Raw genomic sequence first — 19,533 nt, 5'->3', positions numbered from 1 at the left:
AAAATGCTATTGGCACACACTGACTACTGTGTCTTGTGTCATCTTCCAAAAAATCCCACTGTACTTCACATTAGTTTCTCCCTGTGTTGTTTTAAATTTGGTCTTTTAAGTGCAGCAATTGAAGAGTTCAGCATTTTGCAGGTATTTACTAGTTTGAAATAAATATTTATAGCTTGCTTTGTAATCAGTTTCTGACTGTGTCATGTGTTACCATTCAAAATACGATCTTCTTTAAATCCTTTTTAATGCCATGGCCATTGCATGCATATGTATTTTTATATAAGTGTGGTGTGTATATGTGTCTTAACATTATAGTAACACTTTCTAATCCCTTTGATGTATTTTCAGCAACAAGGAAAGTTTCAGCCACTCGATCAAGTTGTGCTAGACGCAGACTACCCTAACTGCCCATTGCTGCTGAAGTGTGCAGATGTTAAACAGTACATACATCATATAACAGAAGTAAAAGGTGAAAAAAAGGGGCTGGGGAAAATTAAAAAAGACTGGATTTGTTAGTGTCACTTCATTACAAGATAGATTTAAATACTTGGTTTTGCTTTACCAAACACCCAGAGTGCTGAATGCAGCTGTACTTTAAGAACAGTCATTTCAGTTTAGAAATTGTCATTACAGTATTATGAATAGTAATGTGTGGATCTCAGATTATCTGATGTAACTAAAATACTTTATGCAGTCTTGTTGCACAGTACCTGTGCAATTCATGTCATAAAAATGATAAACTGATCAGAGTTCTCTTCTTGACGTACCATATGTGTTGTGAAGTTTCTTTGCCTTTTGATGAAAGTTTTACAGCTCTCTCAATTCTTTACAAAGTGTTGGATGGTCTGGTGTGGAAGAAGTTAACCATTGTCCAGTTAGCTTTCTTCTCCCTTTCTTGCAAGGCATTAAAATGATGAGTAGGAAAAAGTTGAAAAAGAAGGAACATGCTGCTGAGAAGGGAGACTTAATTTTTTAAAAGTTAAAAAAAAAATAATTTTTTAGTCCTCTGCCCTGTGGAGAAGGACTTGAAGGACTTGGGGGTTTTGGTCAATGAGAAAATGAACATGAGCCGGCAGTGTGCACTCGCATCCCAGAAAGCCCAGATGTAGCCTGTATCCTGGGCTACGTCAAAAGGAGCCTGACCAGCAGGTTGGAGGAGGTTATCCTGCCCCTCTGCTTTCGTGAGACCTCACTTGGAGTACTGTGTGCAGTTCTGGTGTCCTCAACATAAAAACGACATGGAACTGTTGGAACAAGTCCAGAGGAGGGCCACAAGGATGATCAGGGGACTGGAGCCCCTCCCGTATGAAGACAGGCTGAGAAAGTTGGGGCTGTTCAGGCTGGAGAAGAGAAGGCTGCATGGAGACCTCATAGCAGCCTTCCAGTATCTGAAGGGGGGCTACAGGGATGCTGGGGAGGGACTCTTCATTAGGGACTGTAGTGACAGGACAAGGGGTAACAGGTTCAAACTTAAACAGGGGAAGTTTAGACTGGATATAAGAAAGAAGTTCTTTACTGTTAGGGAGGTGAGGCACTTGAATGGGTTGCCGAGGAAAGTTGTGAATGCTCCATCCCTGGTGGTGTTCAAGGCCAGGTTAGACAGAGCCTTGGGTGAGATGGTTTAGTGTGAGGTGTTTCTGCCCATGGCAGGGGGATTGGAACTTGATGATCTTAAGGTCCTTTCCAACCCTAACTATTCTATGATTCTATGAAAAAGAGAACTTGATTGGAATGCGTGTGTGAGAGAGAAAATCTAAATGGAAAAAATCAGCAAAGTATCTATTCTATGCATAGATTCCTAAACCTTTGCCCAGAATACACTTTGGTATGGGGGCTTTTAATTGTGTTTGAGGACAATTTATGCTTTCTAGGGAAGAGGAAGTAGCACTGCATAATTTTTGCAGCTTGGCAGACCTGTGGAAGATATAAGATCTCAGTTTTTATATTCAGTCCTTTAATGACCATTCTCCTTACACTTGCTGACTTCCTGATACGGAATGAAAATTTCCCTATGCACAGATGGGAAGTCTACAGAAGAAAACACAGGAGTCTAAAAACATGGAATTTACCACCAGGTGCAAAATGACTAAAGTGCCTGACCCTTATTCATGTAGAATACCTCCAGGGAGTTGGAAGTACACAGAATGGAAGCCAGAAACATTAGGAATTTGTTTTCATGAAGCACTCTGCCCTCCATATATATGTAAGAAGAAATATTTAGGTAACATGCAGATAATTGGGGAGTAGCTAAGAAAGGTGGTAGAAGAATGAAAACCTTGCTGAGAAGTAAAACACCAGACCTCTATTTCTAGCTACATCATTGATAAGGGGGGTGCTGTGTTTTTTTCTTGAAAGATTTAGATGCACAAGTTTAATTTCCAGTATGATATGGTGCATATCATAATGTAATGTAGGGCAGTTGCCTCCCCCAGAAAATCAGTTTGAACTTTAGGACATGACATGTTTCCATGATAAATGGTCACTTTAACAAGAAAGCAAGAAATCTGGGCAGCAAGACTCTTGTTACATTCTTGCTGGTACTGTGGCAGTCAGAATTATGTGCTATCCCGATACTCCTGTATTTCCAGAAGAACCTTCAGAAAACAGTTACATTCAGTATCATGGGGCGAGGAATCTTTTTCTTTGGTTAAGGTCTGACTTTAGAGAAGACTTCCTTGAAACAGATGCATCTGAACTGCGAAACTGCTTTTGCCTTCTCATGAAGTGATAAGTGTTTCCAGTAATAACTATTATTAAGCTTTTAGGCAATTGCTGTCCCCTACAACTTGTCTAACACTGCGTAAGGAGCTAGGGGTGAGAGAAAGAGTACTAATCTTCTGTGCACCCATCTGAGAAGGTGAAAAATTATGCCAGATCCTCTTGTCTGTCAAACTAAGAAGAATCCTATGGGAATGTAGGACAAGGTCTGGATTATTTTTCTGAAGGGGCACTTCGTCCAAACAACACTGCTTCCTTTGGGCTTTATTTATGTTCCCTTCATAACAGCAAAGTAAAAAAAAAAAAATATATATATATATATATATAAGTGCTGTAGACAAGGTCTTGTATCTTGGCCTAACCTCTGTATTCATTCTGAAACTGTATTTGCAGTTGTTATCCCTCAGAGCATCCCCTGAAAAACAGTATTCTGTTAGACAGTAGTAAAAATGCTTTAATGCTTGTTTTTTGCATTAGTATTTTTAATAATGTATTATATATACCTATAAGTTTGTGTCATTTTCCCAGCAAATTATATTAACTGTTAAAGAAGTTATGTTCACTTCCTGTTTTTTTTGTTTTGAAATGTAAGGTAAAATTTGGTCACCTTTCTGTTCAATCCACTTCTATGTGTTTCATATTCTTATGTCTTTTATTGCCTGTAAAAAGTACCACTATGACTAAGGTACTCTTTTCTAGCTCTGGGACCTGTTATCCACTTTGTAGCCTTTCTTGTTTAAGGATTAAGGTTTTAGGGCAAAAAGTATCTTTTGTGTTGAGTTTTCTGCCCCTCTCTGCTGTTTGGCAGAACTTAACAATGTATTTATTTCACTTTTAATTAAATCTTAAGGCACGTAACAGCTGTCTAACAAATTCTTACCCTAGAGCACGCTTGCAGTTTGCACTTACTGAATTAGCAGAGAGTCCACCTTCCCTGGCCTCAGTGTTGAAGGGCACTGAAAATTCGTTTTGCTGGATTAAATTCCTAGTTACCTGTTTAGTAGCTGGGGAAAGGGTGTGTTACAGCTCATTAAATCTGGGTGAGGCAGGTTGTTTGCTAATAAATTTGAACATCGAGTGTGACATGCAGTTGAGAAGGTTGAAGAAAAGGTTATGAATTCCAGTTCTAGACTGTTACTCTTTGTTTCATTTTGCAAGGCAAAAACTGTACTGTGATCTTGTCTGATGTGATTAACATGAAGAGCCAAAAAAAGTTACCTGATTAGAATAACTAACTAATATTGCCAAGTTTTTATTCCCAGAAGGTAGGGAAAAAGGGGCCGTATGAGTTTCAGCGTTATGGAAAACACTGAGAAAATGGATGTTAAAATGTGCTTTAGGCAGTTTGCTCAACAATACATCAGGGAAACTTCCAAGTCTACATAGTGATTACCCGATCACGAACATATTATTTAATTGTAGAACCACTTATATTCCATCTGTATTTCTCAAACCCAATCTTTCCAGATGTCTCAGACCAGTTTTATAGGCACCAGACACATTAGGGAACAAAAGGCTTTCCAATATATACTCACATTATCAAACATAGTCGCTAACTCTCACCAATACCAAATGTGCATCACATGTTAAATCCACGTTCCAATATTGAATCCTTTTGTCAGCAGTTTGTGACTTTCATAACTCACTTTAATTCTTCAGAGGTCTCAAATATTGTCAGTTCCTAGAGTTTAATAGTCGAAACTGTCAAGCACACAAAATATTTTCAAACAAAGTGATCTCTGAAGGGTTCAATGTAATTATTTTTCACATGTTTTAATGAAAATGGTTTCACAGTTCTATGTTTCCTTTCCCTAACTGAGTCACTCTGAATCATGCTGTTGTGGGGGAGGCTGCCTGGGAATCTGGACTGGAATTACTTTTCAGCATGAGTTTTGGAGGATGATGGCTGGAGCGATGTCCCTTCTTCAAACTTTCTTAGGTAGGAGAGGAATCCATGAATCAGACTCACTGTACTTGGACCCAAACCGTGTTAGCTCTTTGAGAAGCAGGTTCAGGTATCCAGAGTGTCTCCCCCATTTTCTGCTTTAGAGCTGTTTAGAAGCTTCTAAATCCTAAAAACTGCAGCCAGCAATGTCACAGCTAATTACCTGCAGCTCATCATCTTCATGAATCAGAATTTATATTGGCGGTCTTTTCCTTTTTGCTCTGAAGAATTTTTGCATTGTGATCTTCAACTGTTGACATATTTTTAAACTTTATCTTGTAAACAGCTTTCCTCAACCTCTCTGTACTCCCTACCATGCATACACAAAGAGTGCATAATAGTTGGCTATTTGAATGCCATTTGAAAGAGCCTAGATAAACCCAAAGAAAGAAATGCTGAAGTAATCATAAATAATACCTTGTTGTTTGCAAGGGCAGAAGGAAACTCCATGAACTGAGCATTGGAACAGATCTAAGTATTTATGGGAACGGTATACAGGAGATTAAAACTTACTGAAATACCTATTAAAAACAGAAATGGAGTCTTTCCTGTGAAATCTTATTAGGCATTTCATTCCATTTCTAAAATGTAACTTTCTGTGAATTAATACTAATTTTTTTATACTTAAATTTCTATCAGCCTTTGTAATTTTTTCTTTACCTCAGAATCAGGAACTCACATATCTCCAGATAGCTGATCACATGTGACTAGCAAGTGTTTATGATACCCTAGTTAATCACAGGGGAAACACTTTCTTAAGTTCTTCTTATATCGTTGAGTTAATTTATATTGCTCAGTAAATCATAAATGAATCGTGTACTTCTTCTCACAAGGAGTGTTTCACTATTTTTGGATTCTTTATTTTCTTTTGACATGATATTAAACTATGTAAAAGGGAAATAGAAGTAAAACTTGTGCTTTTGTCACACTGTGAAATGAGAGGGGAGAACTGATAGGAAAAGAGTTCTCTGGAAGTGTGAGTAGTTTATCTTCACTAACCAGCTCTCTGTCCTGGCCCCTTACTAGGTTCTGGAATTCAGTAAGTGAAGATTTAAGAGAATATGTTGTGGGGGGTTTGATTTTGTGGGCTTTTGTTGTTTTTTTTTTAAAGCTGTTGTGGAACCAACATTTTATATTGTGAACTGTGCACTTAAAGTGACCAGTTTGGAGACACATAGCAGTGAAGGTTTGGCAAACTACGAGAAGAGTCTTAGTGAATTCAGGCAGCCCAAGATTGCACATAAATAAATAAAACATCTGCTAGGCTTGGTTGCGGCCTAATTAAAGAATTGTCAAAGTGTTCAGACTTGTGCATATCAGCCCAGACTGTTTATTTTTCCACATTCCCAATATTTTTGAAACTTACTGCCCTGATATCAAACATGTGCAAGCTGCAAATTAACTTCCATGCTGTATCTACAACTTAGAAGATTTTAAATGTATTGAAAATGCAATTCAAATCAGTTATGACTTTCTTACCCTTACTTATGTTTTCTCAGAGATTGCCAGCCAGAAATTCCACAAATACAGCCAAGAGAAGACGCTGAAGTGGCTAAAGAAAAAGGTATTCTGTATCTCTTTTGGTTTAAAAATTGCTTTATGTTTCAAATGAAAATGCTTGTTAACTTGTCCATATCTGCTTTTGAGCCATGTGGTGTGCCTAAGTTCAAGGTTTGTTTCCTGTGCAGGAAGGAGAGCCATAACAGTGAAGTTGTTGCACTTGTGAATGTGATGAGATATTAGAGAAATGGAAAGTTTGTTACATTTCTCTTTCTGACATGCTGGCATAAAAGGGATTCATGGAGTGGAGGGAGGCACAAGAAGCAGCTGAAATTCAGCTTATCGCTATATTTGTTAGGCTTTGCATAAGGTGAGAGGCTTTGTCTTTCGCTTTGTCCACTTCACAGATGAGCTAGAGGAGAGCTTTGACTGCTGCAGCTTTTAAATTCTGCCATGCATTAAAGCTGGACAGAAATGCCTTGGTTTTAGTTCTGCAAATGGGTTTCCTCATGAAGTTTTGGCAGAGTCTCTCAGGATGGTCCTGGTATGGTTGCTTTTGCCCTGATCCAAGAGGTCTGTACAGTATGCAGAAAATAAGCTAGTGTTATAGCAAAGCTTGATTGTGGTCTGTATCTTCATATAAAGAAGGTGAATGTCCTTTTACACGCATGCTTGTGCCCCTATTATGATGCCACTTTGTAAAAAAGATTGTATGCATCACATGATACAAGGAAACCTCACTTAAATTAGTTAATGCAAGCACAAAATCTGGTCTACTTTCTGCAATGATGAGGAATGGGGATATCTTTAAAATGAGTATCTGAATATTTGCATTTAAGCAGATACCTGTTTGTGTTGTTGAAAATTTCTTCTGCCAGTTACCTCTGTCTTAGATCCAGTGCCTGATAAAGTCCTTAATCTTTGATTTCCTCCAGGACTGCCTTTGCAATCCAACTGAGCTCAGCCATTCTCTGTTCTCCAACCAGGTGTATTTCTCACCTGTGTAGTCATGGCTGTTGCCTCTGAGTAGCTCGACTTGTCTTAGGGTGCTCCAAAACTGGTGCTGTGTTGCCAAGGCAACATCTTCAAAGACATACTAGTTTTTTTGAGTTCTTTGAGCTCATATGCTAGTTATTACAAATGTATATTAAATTTCACCACAGCCCATAACTTGAATGTTTTATATGCTTGAAACAAAATTACAAGAGCTTTGTCACTGCATTAACATGTGCATAACAACACTGATACAGACGTTTCATTCTGTGGTTTCCTATAGGTCAATCAAACAGTGAAAGCACTTAAAAGCAACAATATAACCGTAGGAGAAAGGGTATATGCAGCTACATTTATCAGCAGTAAACAGGTCACAGATACTGAAGAAGGTAAGAAAACTAAACATTGTAATGAATTCCATTTTTGTGAAGTCCCATAGGTGGAGATAAAACATGATTAGTCAAATGTATTGAAATGGGCCTTTGCAGTAAATTTATTCCTTGTGCAGAAAATTCCATATATGTTGTGACTGTGTCAAGTGTGTCAACAATTGTTGACTTTTCTGAGTTCTTTGGTGTCTTCATTGGGTGACATTGTAATTAGTGGTAGGTCTCAGCCAGCGTTTGTTTAGCTTCTAAGTTCAAGGAGAAGACTTTCTGCTCAATGAAATGTGCTGAAGTGTTTCGCTAAACTGAGACTGTCTTGAACAGTAGGACAGATGCTTATAATAATATGAGTGTCTATCCTGTAAGTTTCTCTGTATTGGAACAGAGTTCTTTTTTATTGTTATTTTTATTAGCATTCAAATACTCTTCATAGGATTCTCCAAAAAGAGAAGGGTTCTTAGGAAGTCATAGTCACAGAGGAAAAACTCCTGCTCTGAACATTATTTTATGTGACAAATGTATAGAATACACAAGTGTGTGCTTATAGAGGGCAAAATCTTTTAATAATATGTGTATTAAATTGCCCTGATGTTGACAATCCTGGTACCCACAAGTCTGTAGTGATCCTGTTTGCTTCTAGTTACCTTTTCCCTGGGAAGGGCAGTGTACTGAATGTTACTGGGATATGAGTGTAGAAAAACCTGAAAATAGAATAAGATCTTTGAATGTTGATGAAAAATGAGAAAAGTTTAGAGTAAGATGAACAAAAGAAAGTTGTTTCTTATTACAGAGACATTCAGAAGTCTGCATGCTGTTGAAAAATAAGTAGAAACAAAGCAACTTGCTGACGAAGTGGAAAATGAGTTACCAAGTAAAGATATCAAAGGAAACAACATAAATGGGATTTAAGAGGCAACTAGACAGTTTTATAGAACAGAGATTGTAATATATGGCTTTTAAAAAGGGGCAAAGCTACAAAACTTGTAAGTGACTTTAACTTTACAGTAGCTTTTCATCCTTTCCCCACCCCCATTTTTTTAAAGAAAGGGAAAATCACCCTAACAGCAGCCATCTTGACTATGCTTAAATTACTTTATCTCTGAAATTTGTAATTAGCTTATCTGCAGTGTTTTTTCCATCCCTGGATATAAGAGTCTTCTTAAAAGCCTTTTTCAGATTTTAAATCTAAAGAGCAGCACTGAAATAGTGAATACTAGCAGTTAAAAGTAGGTAAGTTTTGGGGGCAGCCCCTCTGTATATGGCAAGGTGAATGACAGGAAGTCAAATGGACCTTACACAACACTTGTTTTTAGACAGACTCATTTTCTTGTCTGATCCTTTCACTGCCATGACAGTGCAATTTATTTCTGTAGAGATTGCTTTCACAAAATTTCAGTACCTTATAAATAGATGGGTGTATGTAGTTAGCATCTGCAGACGTTGTAGGGCAAAAATCTTGGAGAATATAATGAGTGCTAATGGGGAAGGAGGGGAGGTTTAACATGAGACCTGAATATTTCATTCAGAAGACAAAGAAGGGAGGTACACAAGTATTCCTGATGTTTGACAGGAGGTTAATAACAAAACAAGACTAGGGTGAGAACACAAACTCCCTAGAAGGCAAACAGTGGTATTTTTTAATTGGCAGAGGAAGTCAGTGAATATTGCTTCAAGGGAGGAATGTAAAGAAAATGGATTCTTTATTTAGTACAAAATAATAGCAGTTGACTTGGACTCCCCATTCAGTGTCATGATGTAAAGAGTGAAATGATGGGAATATTTTTCTTAAGCAATAAATTGGACATATTAAATGCTGAGGTGAAATTCTCTCTTGGATTGGAATTATTTCTTGTTCTCTCCTGACCCCAGAGTGGGTGTAGGGAGTGATAAATCCTTGATGAATCTAAGCAGTGGAGGAAGTAGAAGTGCAGATAGGAGATACTAAGATTTTAATGTCGGTGTAGTTGAAATGCATGTACTGGTGTCAGTTTGTTAATTCTTTCTGCTTCAATGCCAGTTTGCATTGGGCTTTTTAGGTTTTTTAGAAAAAAGAAAAGGAAACCATCTGGCACAGAAGAAACAATTTTTCACCACCCTGAGGCTAGTTTACCACGTGCTTCTGAACTCTTCCAAGTGTGTAGGCATATGAACAGATAGAGCTGTCCTACTGTAGGTGAAATTCAGAGGTGAGCTTTTAGCTGAATGTCTGTCTGGCAAATACTTCCTATGCATGGGTCCCGTTACTCCCTAGCAGCCCAATAACAGCAAGTTTAAAAGATTCAGCCTGTGATCAGTAAGTACTTGTATAGAACGTGACCAGAAAAGATGTGGTTTAGGACTTTATGTTTTAAAAGGGTCACTTTTTTTCCCAGTTGCTCAGAAAAACGTTTGTAGCAGGAGTGCCCTGTACTGAAAACAGCTTCTAGTAGTTCATATTTCCACAGATAATTATCCCGTCTTGCCTGTGATGTTTAGATAGTCCTTGGCATTTTCTGTAAAGTACTGAAATTAAGTACAAGACTTTGAAATAGACTCATTGTCTCATCTAATTGTTTTCAGTTGAAGCCAGAAAATGTACTTTAGTACTGAAGCCCTTGCCAAATAATTGTAAGATCCAGATGCTTTAAAATTAATGATTGTGTGTTCTGTTGAGTCAGCTTTTACTTTTGCAGGTTTTTAAAATTGAATTTCTTCAGAAAAATACATGATATCTAGTATGCTCAGTAAGTGAACAGCTTTTGTAAAGTACATACAGCAGATATTAATAACATCTGCTGACAAAGTGAGTGTAGTATGTCTTTACTTTTTAAATAAACCTACAAGTGTCATATAACATAAACTACTCGACACAGAGAACCATCACAGTGTATCCATTAGAAGTCTCTTACTGTTAATTCAACCTTATGATTTATGGTAGCACATGCAACATGGTGAAGGCAACGTGACTATATAATGTGAATGTTCTTTTTTTTCTACTTTTCACTCCCTGCCCTGTTCGTGAAGACTATGTACGCTATGCCCATGGGTTAATATCAGAATATATTCCTGAAGATCTGAGTAAAGAGTTGTTAAAATACTTAGGGTAAGTATTGTTCCAGCTAGCTGCTAGTTTTATAAGCAATGCATTAATGTCATTTGGTCAGTGCTGTTGAATACTGGGATTTGTTCATCACGGTTGCAATGAATAACACTATGAGCTTGTGTTTGCCACACTTTAAATATGGGGTTTTTTTTTTCAAATGTCGATTATGCTTTCTGTTGTGCCTATGGTGGGCTGTAAGAAAGTTGTGATATACAAGTCTGATATGTCTGTTACTACAGTTGTATCATGAAACCCTGAGTGGTGTATCTCATTTTAAACAAAGTGGGTAGGAAATCCAAAGACTTACAGCAGTTTGTCCAGAGCTGTCAAGTACAAGCAGCAGAGCCAAGAGTAGAATCCTCATCCCCAGTCTTTTTTTCCCTGTTTGCTCAGTGCTGCTGGGGTTTGACTTCATATATCTAACCCGTGTTAGTTTATATTTAAATCTGGAAGGTGAGCCAGCATCCTTACCCTGGTGTTCCCTGCCAGCAGCAGCCTTTGCTTGGACCATCACTGGGACCCTGCACCTGTCCTTCAGTTCAGCTCTGTTCAAAGGATTGTGTTATAGTGGCCTCTGGAAAAATGTGCAATTTGCAGCTTGAAGTCCCATAGCTTAACTGTTTCATGGAAGAGATATTATGTTCTTTATAATACCATCTTACTAATAGGCAGGGGTTTCAAAAGTAAGGTGGAGTTCTGTTTTGTTTGCCAGATCTAAGAACTTTTAAAAGAGCCTATGTTTCTGTTATGGTGCCTGGCTCTGTTTTAGTTGTTTAATATAGAGTCCATGAGCTCTGTTTTTTGCAAATGCATGCCATGTGTGAGTAGCTGATAACCAAAGCAGACTTTATGGGGAAGGAATTATAAGCTTTAGGTTGTTCAGTCCAGCTGTCTTAATTTATAACTTAAAATCTTTTGTTCTACAGGCTCCCAGAACTTAAAAGCCCAGCAGTGGAGCCACCTTTTAAGGTAGGAGAATATTAAGTTATTGACAGATATGTTGTGTTGTAAGCTAATTTCTCTGAATTATTATTAGAACTACACTAGGCCAAGCACTGGGTACATTACAATAAGCAGGTTGGCCTTGCGAAAAGCTGGTCTGAAATAACATGAGAAATTTACCATGTATTTAATTTTTTTTTAACAAGAAGTATTTTGTTTGGTTTTCCTGTTTAAAAAAGGGGAGGGAAAGAGAGAGACATATTTTATGTCTCTCCTTTTTGTTTTGGTCAGCGGTCTTTTCATACATGTTTTGCTTATTCAGTTTTACTAAGGTTAATGTGACAATATGACCTCATAGCTTTCTTTCATACATAATTTATGAGGACCCTGAAAGGGATTTCTTGGGTCATGGATTTCCAGAAAACCATGTTGGATAATCTCTCCTACACTGACCATTCTTCAGTCTAAGTTTCATTAGGACTTTTTTATTTCCCTTACTTCTCTTGGAAGACTGTTCTATAACCTCATTCCTCTGATTCTTAGAAACCTTTCTATAAATTCCACCTTGAATTTATTCATGGCCAGTTTATTCCCTTGTGCTTTCATACTAGCATTTTCTTTTAATTTTTAAATTCAAATGGCTGTTTTCCCCTCCCTAACATACTTTTCTCGATGTGTAAAAGGAAAACATATATCCCTTCAGTTTCGTTTTGTGAAACCAAACTTGATTGTGTGAGATAGGTTCTTCATTCCCTCATCATTGCAGGAACATTTCTTTACTCTTATTCCAAGATGTAATCAATAGTTTCAAAGCAGGTGACTGGAATCATATGTAATTATTCATGATAAAAACTTTACTGGTATGATATGATGGCATTCTTCCCTTCTTGTCTTAACTGGAAGTACTTCATCTCATTGCATCTTAGAGTCCCATTTGCTCTATTATTGTGTGATGTACCAGATAGCTCACAATCCTGCTGCGAATGGTTAAGGTACACAGGTGGGTTTTTTTTCTCCACTGCAATTTTCAGTTGATCAGCATTCAGATTTACAAGATAATCATGCCATTAGCTGCTGTGTACGTGACCTTGTACTTCTGTGCATTTCACCTGTTTTTAATGTTTCTAGTCATTAAAGTTCTCTGGTTTTTCCTTCACGGTGTTAAAAGCTCTTTAGGCACTCATAGTGTACATTCAGTAAATGTAATCATGCTGTTATCTTTAACAATTAATGAGGATTTTGAATAGATACTGTTTGTGGCACTCCACTAGTAATCTCCATCCAATCCAGTGCCATCTTTTTCTGCATTATTTGCCTTTGTTTCCCTTTTACCCAGTTTCTTACCTATCTTAAAATTCTTACGCAGTCTTTGTTTTCTATAATTTCAGTTGCTTAAGTGCCACCATGTCGAGTCCTCTGGCAATCCGTCATGTTTCTGTCACCAGGAAACATGTTATCTTTAAGGAAACAAGATATTAGTAGCCATTACCTATGTTTAGTTTTCATTTACTCTATATCTTCAGTTATTCTTCCTTCTTTAACTTTTTCTCCCTCTCTCCATTCTGCTGAGGCCTACTACCACTTTTTCCTCCTCCTTATCTACAGATGGGTGTTTGGCTATTCTGCCACGTTATGGTCCCTGCTTGATAGAACAGTTGCCAGGTTTTGCTCTGGACTTGTGATTTCTGAGGCAGTCTCCCAACAGTGTCAGCATATTGAGTTTTACTTCTGTCTTGAATAGAGATTTCTATTCTCTTTTCTGCCCTTGTGTTTAACCTCTTCATCTCTACTGAAAACAATTTACTGAGGCAAAGGATTTATTCCATTTTGGTGCTACGCATAGATTAGCTTTAAAAATCTGTCCAATCCTTACTGTGTAGCAGCTTCACTTTTTCTTTTTTGTTTCCCTTTTTGCCTCTGTGGCTAAACAACCTTCTACTATTTGTTTTAATTTCCTTGCCAAGGTCTAACTCAACTTGACTTTTTGGCAGTTCTCACTTAATCCCAGTATTACCTGACCCGTAAAACAGATTTTGTTTTTTGGCAGTCTTTTTTTTCATTCATTGTAGAATTCTGCTTACTCCTAAAATCCTTTTTTTTTCTGGGGGGGTGGGGTGAGTGGGTATATGTGTGCATCTGTATGAGCAAGGGGGAACATTCATATGATCAAAGGACTAGGAAGCTTGATGTATGAGGAAAGGCTGAGAGAGCTGAGAGCCTTCTAGAGAATAGGAGGCCATGTTCCAATATATAAAGGGTGGCTACAAAGAAGATGGAGACTTCCTTTTTACAAGGAGTCACATGGAAAAGATGGGGGGTAATGGGCACAAGTTACTTATCTGACTGGACACAAGAGGAAAGTTTTTCATAGTGAGAGCAATCAGCCACTGGAATGGGAAGTGATGGATTCTTCAATGTTGGATACTTCTAAGATTCAGTAGGACAGTGTGCCTGGGTATCTAGTCTAGTTCATGTTTTGCCTAGAAGAGTTTGACCAGATGATCCTTGAAGTCCCTCCAACGTGGTATTCTATGATATAGTTTAGTCTGAGAAGGTTTTCCAAGATTTTTCACCTGAAGTAAAAGAGTCAAAATCACTTCCATTTTTTTTTTTTTTTTACATTCCGAGTGTCTTCCTTAAGAGGGACATCAAGTCCCTTTGCTTTGGCTTAGGGAAGTAAGGCATATGGTTTGTGAAGTTTTCCCCTTTAGAATCAAAAATCCCATTTTTGATTATCCTTTCTCTTTAATTTAAACTGAAGCACCCTATGTCTACTGAAACTAGATTAGTTACTACACCGACTTTTCCTGCAATGTCCCTGCTACTTACCGAAACAAAGTCTAAAATTTCTGGCTGGTTCAGTGACTGTTCTGCTAAGCAGTATGTCAGCTAGCACATGCAGGAATAATTGGGCCCTACTGTTATTAATAGCATTTGTTCTCCAATGTATATCAATGGATATAAGTTATTTCCATGTGGTTGGACAGTTGTCCTGGCTGCACAGTTACTTGGCCCTTTGATTCAGTTAAGAATTATCTTTATGCATTGTAAGAAATATTAAATGCACATCAGGAGCCAGCTGATATTCATTAGCCATATAAGCATGTTACAACAACTATATTAAACTACATGTGATGTACATTACATATTATGTATGAATCGCTTTTATACCATTGGGATAGTTCTGAGAATCTATTTTTAAAATTAGTTTTATTTCAGCAGCTTGGTTACAGAGGAAATGAGGCTTAGAACTGTTCAGTTGTTGGACAGTGAAATCTTGCTGAGGATCTGATTAATATCCAGAGCACTGAGCAGGGTGTGCGTGATGCTTCTGTGTTTTAAGTCTTTGCAACTTCAGAGATTAAAACTCCCGTTTATTTCAGAGTCTCAAAGGAGCAAGGCAGGCTTGTACAGTGGAACCTATAGTCTCCTTCAGACCATTTTTATTCACTTGCATTGATATTTCTCTTCATGAAAGTAAGGTGTATTGATAGACCTAGTATAGGATTAATGTAGGTAAAGAAGGGTCTAACATGTATTTCCTGCTATGGTAAAGTAATTGCATGTTTAGAAATTATGTTAAAATAAATTCTTAAGGGAGGAGAGATTTAGAAACTTCAGTGGGTAACAGAAAAGCTACAAGAGATTCTCTTGTACTGGGTAATAGTAAATTGGGTACAGCCTAGATTCTGTGATCTAATGATGAAACCAAAATTACATGTTCTGTGTATTAATTGTAAGTCATCGATCTTGTGTTGTAATTGTCATTGTCATACTGTCCAGTGTCAGCACACGGAGTCTGGCCATTGGCAGATGATGAGAGACATCTACAAAGAGTATGTAGGCTCTGCTACAACTAAACAGCAAACATTTTGCTGGAACACAAACATTTTGTTGTAAGTTTTTAAAACTTGTTTATCAGATTCCAAAAAGGGAAGAATAGTAATTATTCATTAGATTGTCATTTGAAAATGTAATCGCAGCACAGTAAACAGCCCCCTAGAGAGTCTGATCCAGATCCCATTGAAATCAAAAGAAAAGGCTGCTGTTGGATGTGGTTCTAACAGCTGAGAAATCTGAGCTGCAGACCTGGCTTCTGTGCCAAAGGGAGAGAGGGAGGGGGAGAGAGGGAGAGAGATTGCAAGCACCATAAACAAAATGAATAAAACAGCATCTTAAAATGTATGGTACTGTCCAAGTTGCTTGCAAAATCACTCTCTGGCAAAAGAACTAGGAAGGCCACAGTTTAGATTTCACAGGATATTAAGGACATGGTAGTAATATCAGATATATAATAATAATGAAAATAGTGTTGTAAAATACTATATACTTTTTTTCCCTTTTGGAAACATACCAGGAAGTTTTCACCTTTAAACTAAACACATGCTCACAGTTTATGGAAAGAAATATTCATTCTTACTGCCTGATTATGTGAAGTGCCGAGAACCGTTCACTTCCATTATTTTTGAAGTTATAAGTCACCCAGCACATGCAGTCAAGCTTCTTAATATACTGTTGGATTCAAGTGATGAAGCAGTCAGCAGAACTATGTCAGTGTTTCACTGCTGCCAAACTGCAGAAACTAATGACTTCTAAAGGTTGTGCACAAGCAGATAATAGACTAGATAATGATCCACCTGTGCTGGCAGATAGCAGTAACACTGGAGCTGCTGCACAGTTCCATCAGACCATGGGGACTGGAGCCTAGGTTCCCTGGCTGTTAGGCATGAACTTCCAACAGCTGCTTCCTAAATGTTGTCTAAATAGATTCTGACACCAAAATCACAATCATGGACGTCAAAAATGGGATTCAAGTGATTTCTAGAAGTCTGTCTTCAGAAGTCTAGGAAGAAGAAAATGCTTCCTGTGACATTGAACGATATCTTCTGAATACTGTAGAGATGGTGTATATTCACATGTAAAGAAGACAACTGCAAAGAGAAATCTTCCACTGTTACTGAAGATTCTTCAGTTGATTGCTAGTCCTGTTTTGGTGCTATGATTACATTATAAAGCCAAAAAATTTAAACTTCCATGTGTGTACATCATAAAAGTAGTTGACACAGCAACTTCCTCACTCTAACATTTCAGAAAAGGAAATTAACAGATGCCCCTGTGGAAGCAGAAGAAGACTATACTAAGTTTAACAGCAGCAATGTGAAAACCAAAAAGGTAAGCAAGCCTTGCATTCATGCATGTTTTGCTAAAGCATAGATTAACTTCCAGCACTGGCATAGAATGCCTATTTTTCTCCTCCAAAACACTTCAGAAAAACAAAGTACAGGTGTTTGTAATTATATCTCCTTGGAACTTTTCATTCAGGTTTAATTTTACTTTGATAGTCTTCATGTCCCTTTCTGAACTCTTTTATACTGTTACGGTTTGACTGTACTTTATCAGTGAACATTCCAGTGAACCTCACAGACTTGGACACATGCTAATGTTTGCAAAGCTCTTTGAGAACTTGAAATGAGAAATCTTGTGGCTTAGTGATAGCAGCTGTTAAATTTCAGTAATTTGAAAAAGAAACAAAGATGGCAGCATTCACTTAAATTCCAAAGGATGCTAAAACAGGCTTTATTTTTACCTAGAAATATTGCGTGCACACTTACTTATGTCAACTTAATGAAGTTAAATCAACACAGAGCTTGCTGATTGTCAGCTCCAGCACAGGTTTGTAGGCCAATTCAGATCTGAGTCCAGTGGTGCCTGCCACCATATTATTCCTAGGAGAGCAACAGAGATGGGAGAAGAAAGATTCTCTCTGTGTGTGCCAAGGTTGTGAGGCTTGCACTGGCTTATTTCTCTGAATATTGAAAGAAAATGAATCCTTCTCCAATCCATTGGGAACCAAAAAGGCCCTCTGTGCTGGTCTTGTGACCTTCAGACTAATGCCGACTACTCTTTATCCCTCTGCGAAGAGAAGCAGCTGGTGACAGATACATTCCTTCCCCCCAACAACCCCAGAATTTTTTGTACTCAGGGCACATGCTAGTTTTGAAGTAAGAGGAGGATTGCCCTTTAAGTGAAGGTGATAAATAGTCTAAAATATGCATGTTTCCCCTCTTCCCCCATTATGCACCTATAGCTTTTGAACTGAGCATAAAGATAGAAATAAGCTGAGGAGAGATAATTCATTGTAACATTAAGTATGATTTACTTCTGAAGTAATGAAGCACATTGATGAGAGAATCTTGGAAAGAAAAGATAGCTCTTGGACTCTGTACATTGTACTACTTTTTTAAAAATACTTTGGCAGTGGTTTTGTTTGTATAGTAACGCAGATGATCATACTGTTGCGTATCTCCATCCTATCCATAATCTTCTAGCTGATCCCAAGTATTGTAATTGTGAAGTCCTGCAGACTGAGGAGTATTATAAAGAAAGGTCAATGCAAAGTTTTCTTAACAGGGAAAACAGCTAGAGATTTAAACCATAACGTTTTAAAATGCAAGAAAGAAAAGAGGTCAGCTCTGTAAAATGTGCTCATAAAATGTGTTTTAGGTGTAAAAGTCTGGGAAGTTGTCCCAGTGGCCTCAAAGTGCTTTGCAAATGTTAGTTACCTTCTTCATTCTTTTCTTCCATCTCTTTTCCCTTTATTTCACTCTGCTTAGAGTCTTTGATAATAAATCAGTGTGAATTATTCATCATCTGTAATGCAAGGCTGTAATTCAGCCTGCTGACAGCATAATCATGAGATTGAGTCGGAGGGTACAGTATGCATCTGTTATATTGCATGCATTATTCCTCTTAATGTACACTCAGGGATTATCGCAAAGTAAACGTTTGAGTTGGGATACCTCATTTTGCAGAAAGAAAATACGTTTCACCTCCTTGTCCTTGTAGTTGATTCTCTGTGTTTGTCTGAGGTTAAGTAATTTGTGACAAGTATTTTTCTGTTTGAATAATCTCAAATTTGTTTTGTAAGGGTTTTTTTTCTTACAATTTAAAGCCTGCACAACATTATATTTACTGCTGTATACTGAAAAAGCAATTCAACTTCTTGGGTGACTTCTGTATTTAGGGGTTTATAACTTTCCTATGGAAATGCTGCTTAACTCTTTCTGTTTATCATTTCACTAACAGGCAAACAACAAGATGTCTGCAGCACAGAAGGCTTTGGCCAAAGTTGATAAGACTGGAATGAAATCAATTTCTGCTTTCTTCAGCTCCAAACCTAAAGCATCAAAATAAGGGCTTGTTCTTGAAAGAGTTTTTTACAGTGGTTATTTTTATGTTAAGCTAAAGATGTCTCCTTGGGTTTTTTGTTAGTATAGTATGTGCAGGGCATGTCTGTGTACATGGTGGAGTTTGTGAGTGAGCGTGGGACAGAGCTGTTACGCCTCAGCTGTGCAAAGCAGTGCCATGTAGATATTCTAACTTGAGTCAGGAAGATAGACTTGCTGCATTTGCAGCATGGTCCTGTGAACCACGAAGCAAGGTTTAAGCATACTGTACTGCAGCTTGTTCTAGAGCAAGCTCAGTCAAGGCTACCACAGAGTTTTCTCCATTGCACTCCATTCCAGGCTGGAAACATGCCCTCCTTTGAGTTTTTAATTTTTATTCATTTATAAGGAATATTATTTTGGGGGATTTTATAGAGATTTTTACCTAGTATAGCACCAGAGTAGGATGTCATCATTAGATTTTTATGTTGACCCAGATCTAAGTGCTGATGTAAGCATTGTCATTGGTGGCAATTTATGGAGGCAAAAACAGTGTCTGTATTGGGATTCTGGGTGGTTTGAATATGCTAAAACCAAATTGCAATAAATGTCAATCAACATGTAATGCAATAAAGTGCTTTGTGTAACAAATTTGTGCTTGTTGTATTTGATGTACATTTTGAGATTTAGATTGTGCTTCCGGACATTTATTAAGGGGTTTTGGTATTTTCCTGTGTATAAATTTTAATCCTTAAAGAATTACAGCATCACTTTGGGCTTACATGATAAATCTCTTAACAC

The 19,533-nt window shown here is 37.6% G+C and overlaps 1 protein-coding gene across 5 annotated transcripts in view; it reads left to right on the top strand.

Moving 5' to 3' along the window:
• The window catches only part of RNASEH2B (ribonuclease H2 subunit B), a 45,530-nt gene that overhangs the window by 20,955 nt on the left and 5,042 nt on the right, over positions 1-19,533 (top strand). Inside the window, exons 5-12 of one of the 5 annotated variants that reach the window (XR_009964846.1) lie at positions 349-469; positions 6,163-6,227; positions 7,440-7,545; positions 10,546-10,624; positions 11,551-11,593; positions 15,350-15,462; positions 16,658-16,738; positions 18,653-18,783. Coding sequence is in view for 4 of the 5 variants with exons in the window: in XM_062618952.1 (XP_062474936.1) it covers positions 349-469; positions 6,163-6,227; positions 7,440-7,545; positions 10,546-10,624; positions 11,551-11,593; positions 16,658-16,738; positions 18,653-18,760 (603 nt within the window). In the remaining variant the exon portion in view is untranslated. The other 4 variants (XM_062618952.1, XM_062618953.1, XM_062618955.1 and 1 more) reach the window with 4 other exon arrangements.

This window comes from Pezoporus occidentalis, unplaced genomic scaffold (assembly GCF_034315485.1).
Source record: "Pezoporus occidentalis ecotype Australia unplaced genomic scaffold, CSIRO_AGI_Poc_V1 ctg207, whole genome shotgun sequence".
NCBI classification, from domain to species: domain Eukaryota; kingdom Metazoa; phylum Chordata; class Aves; order Psittaciformes; family Psittacidae; genus Pezoporus; species Pezoporus occidentalis.
This window is presented reverse-complemented; position numbering and strand designations above follow the sequence as displayed.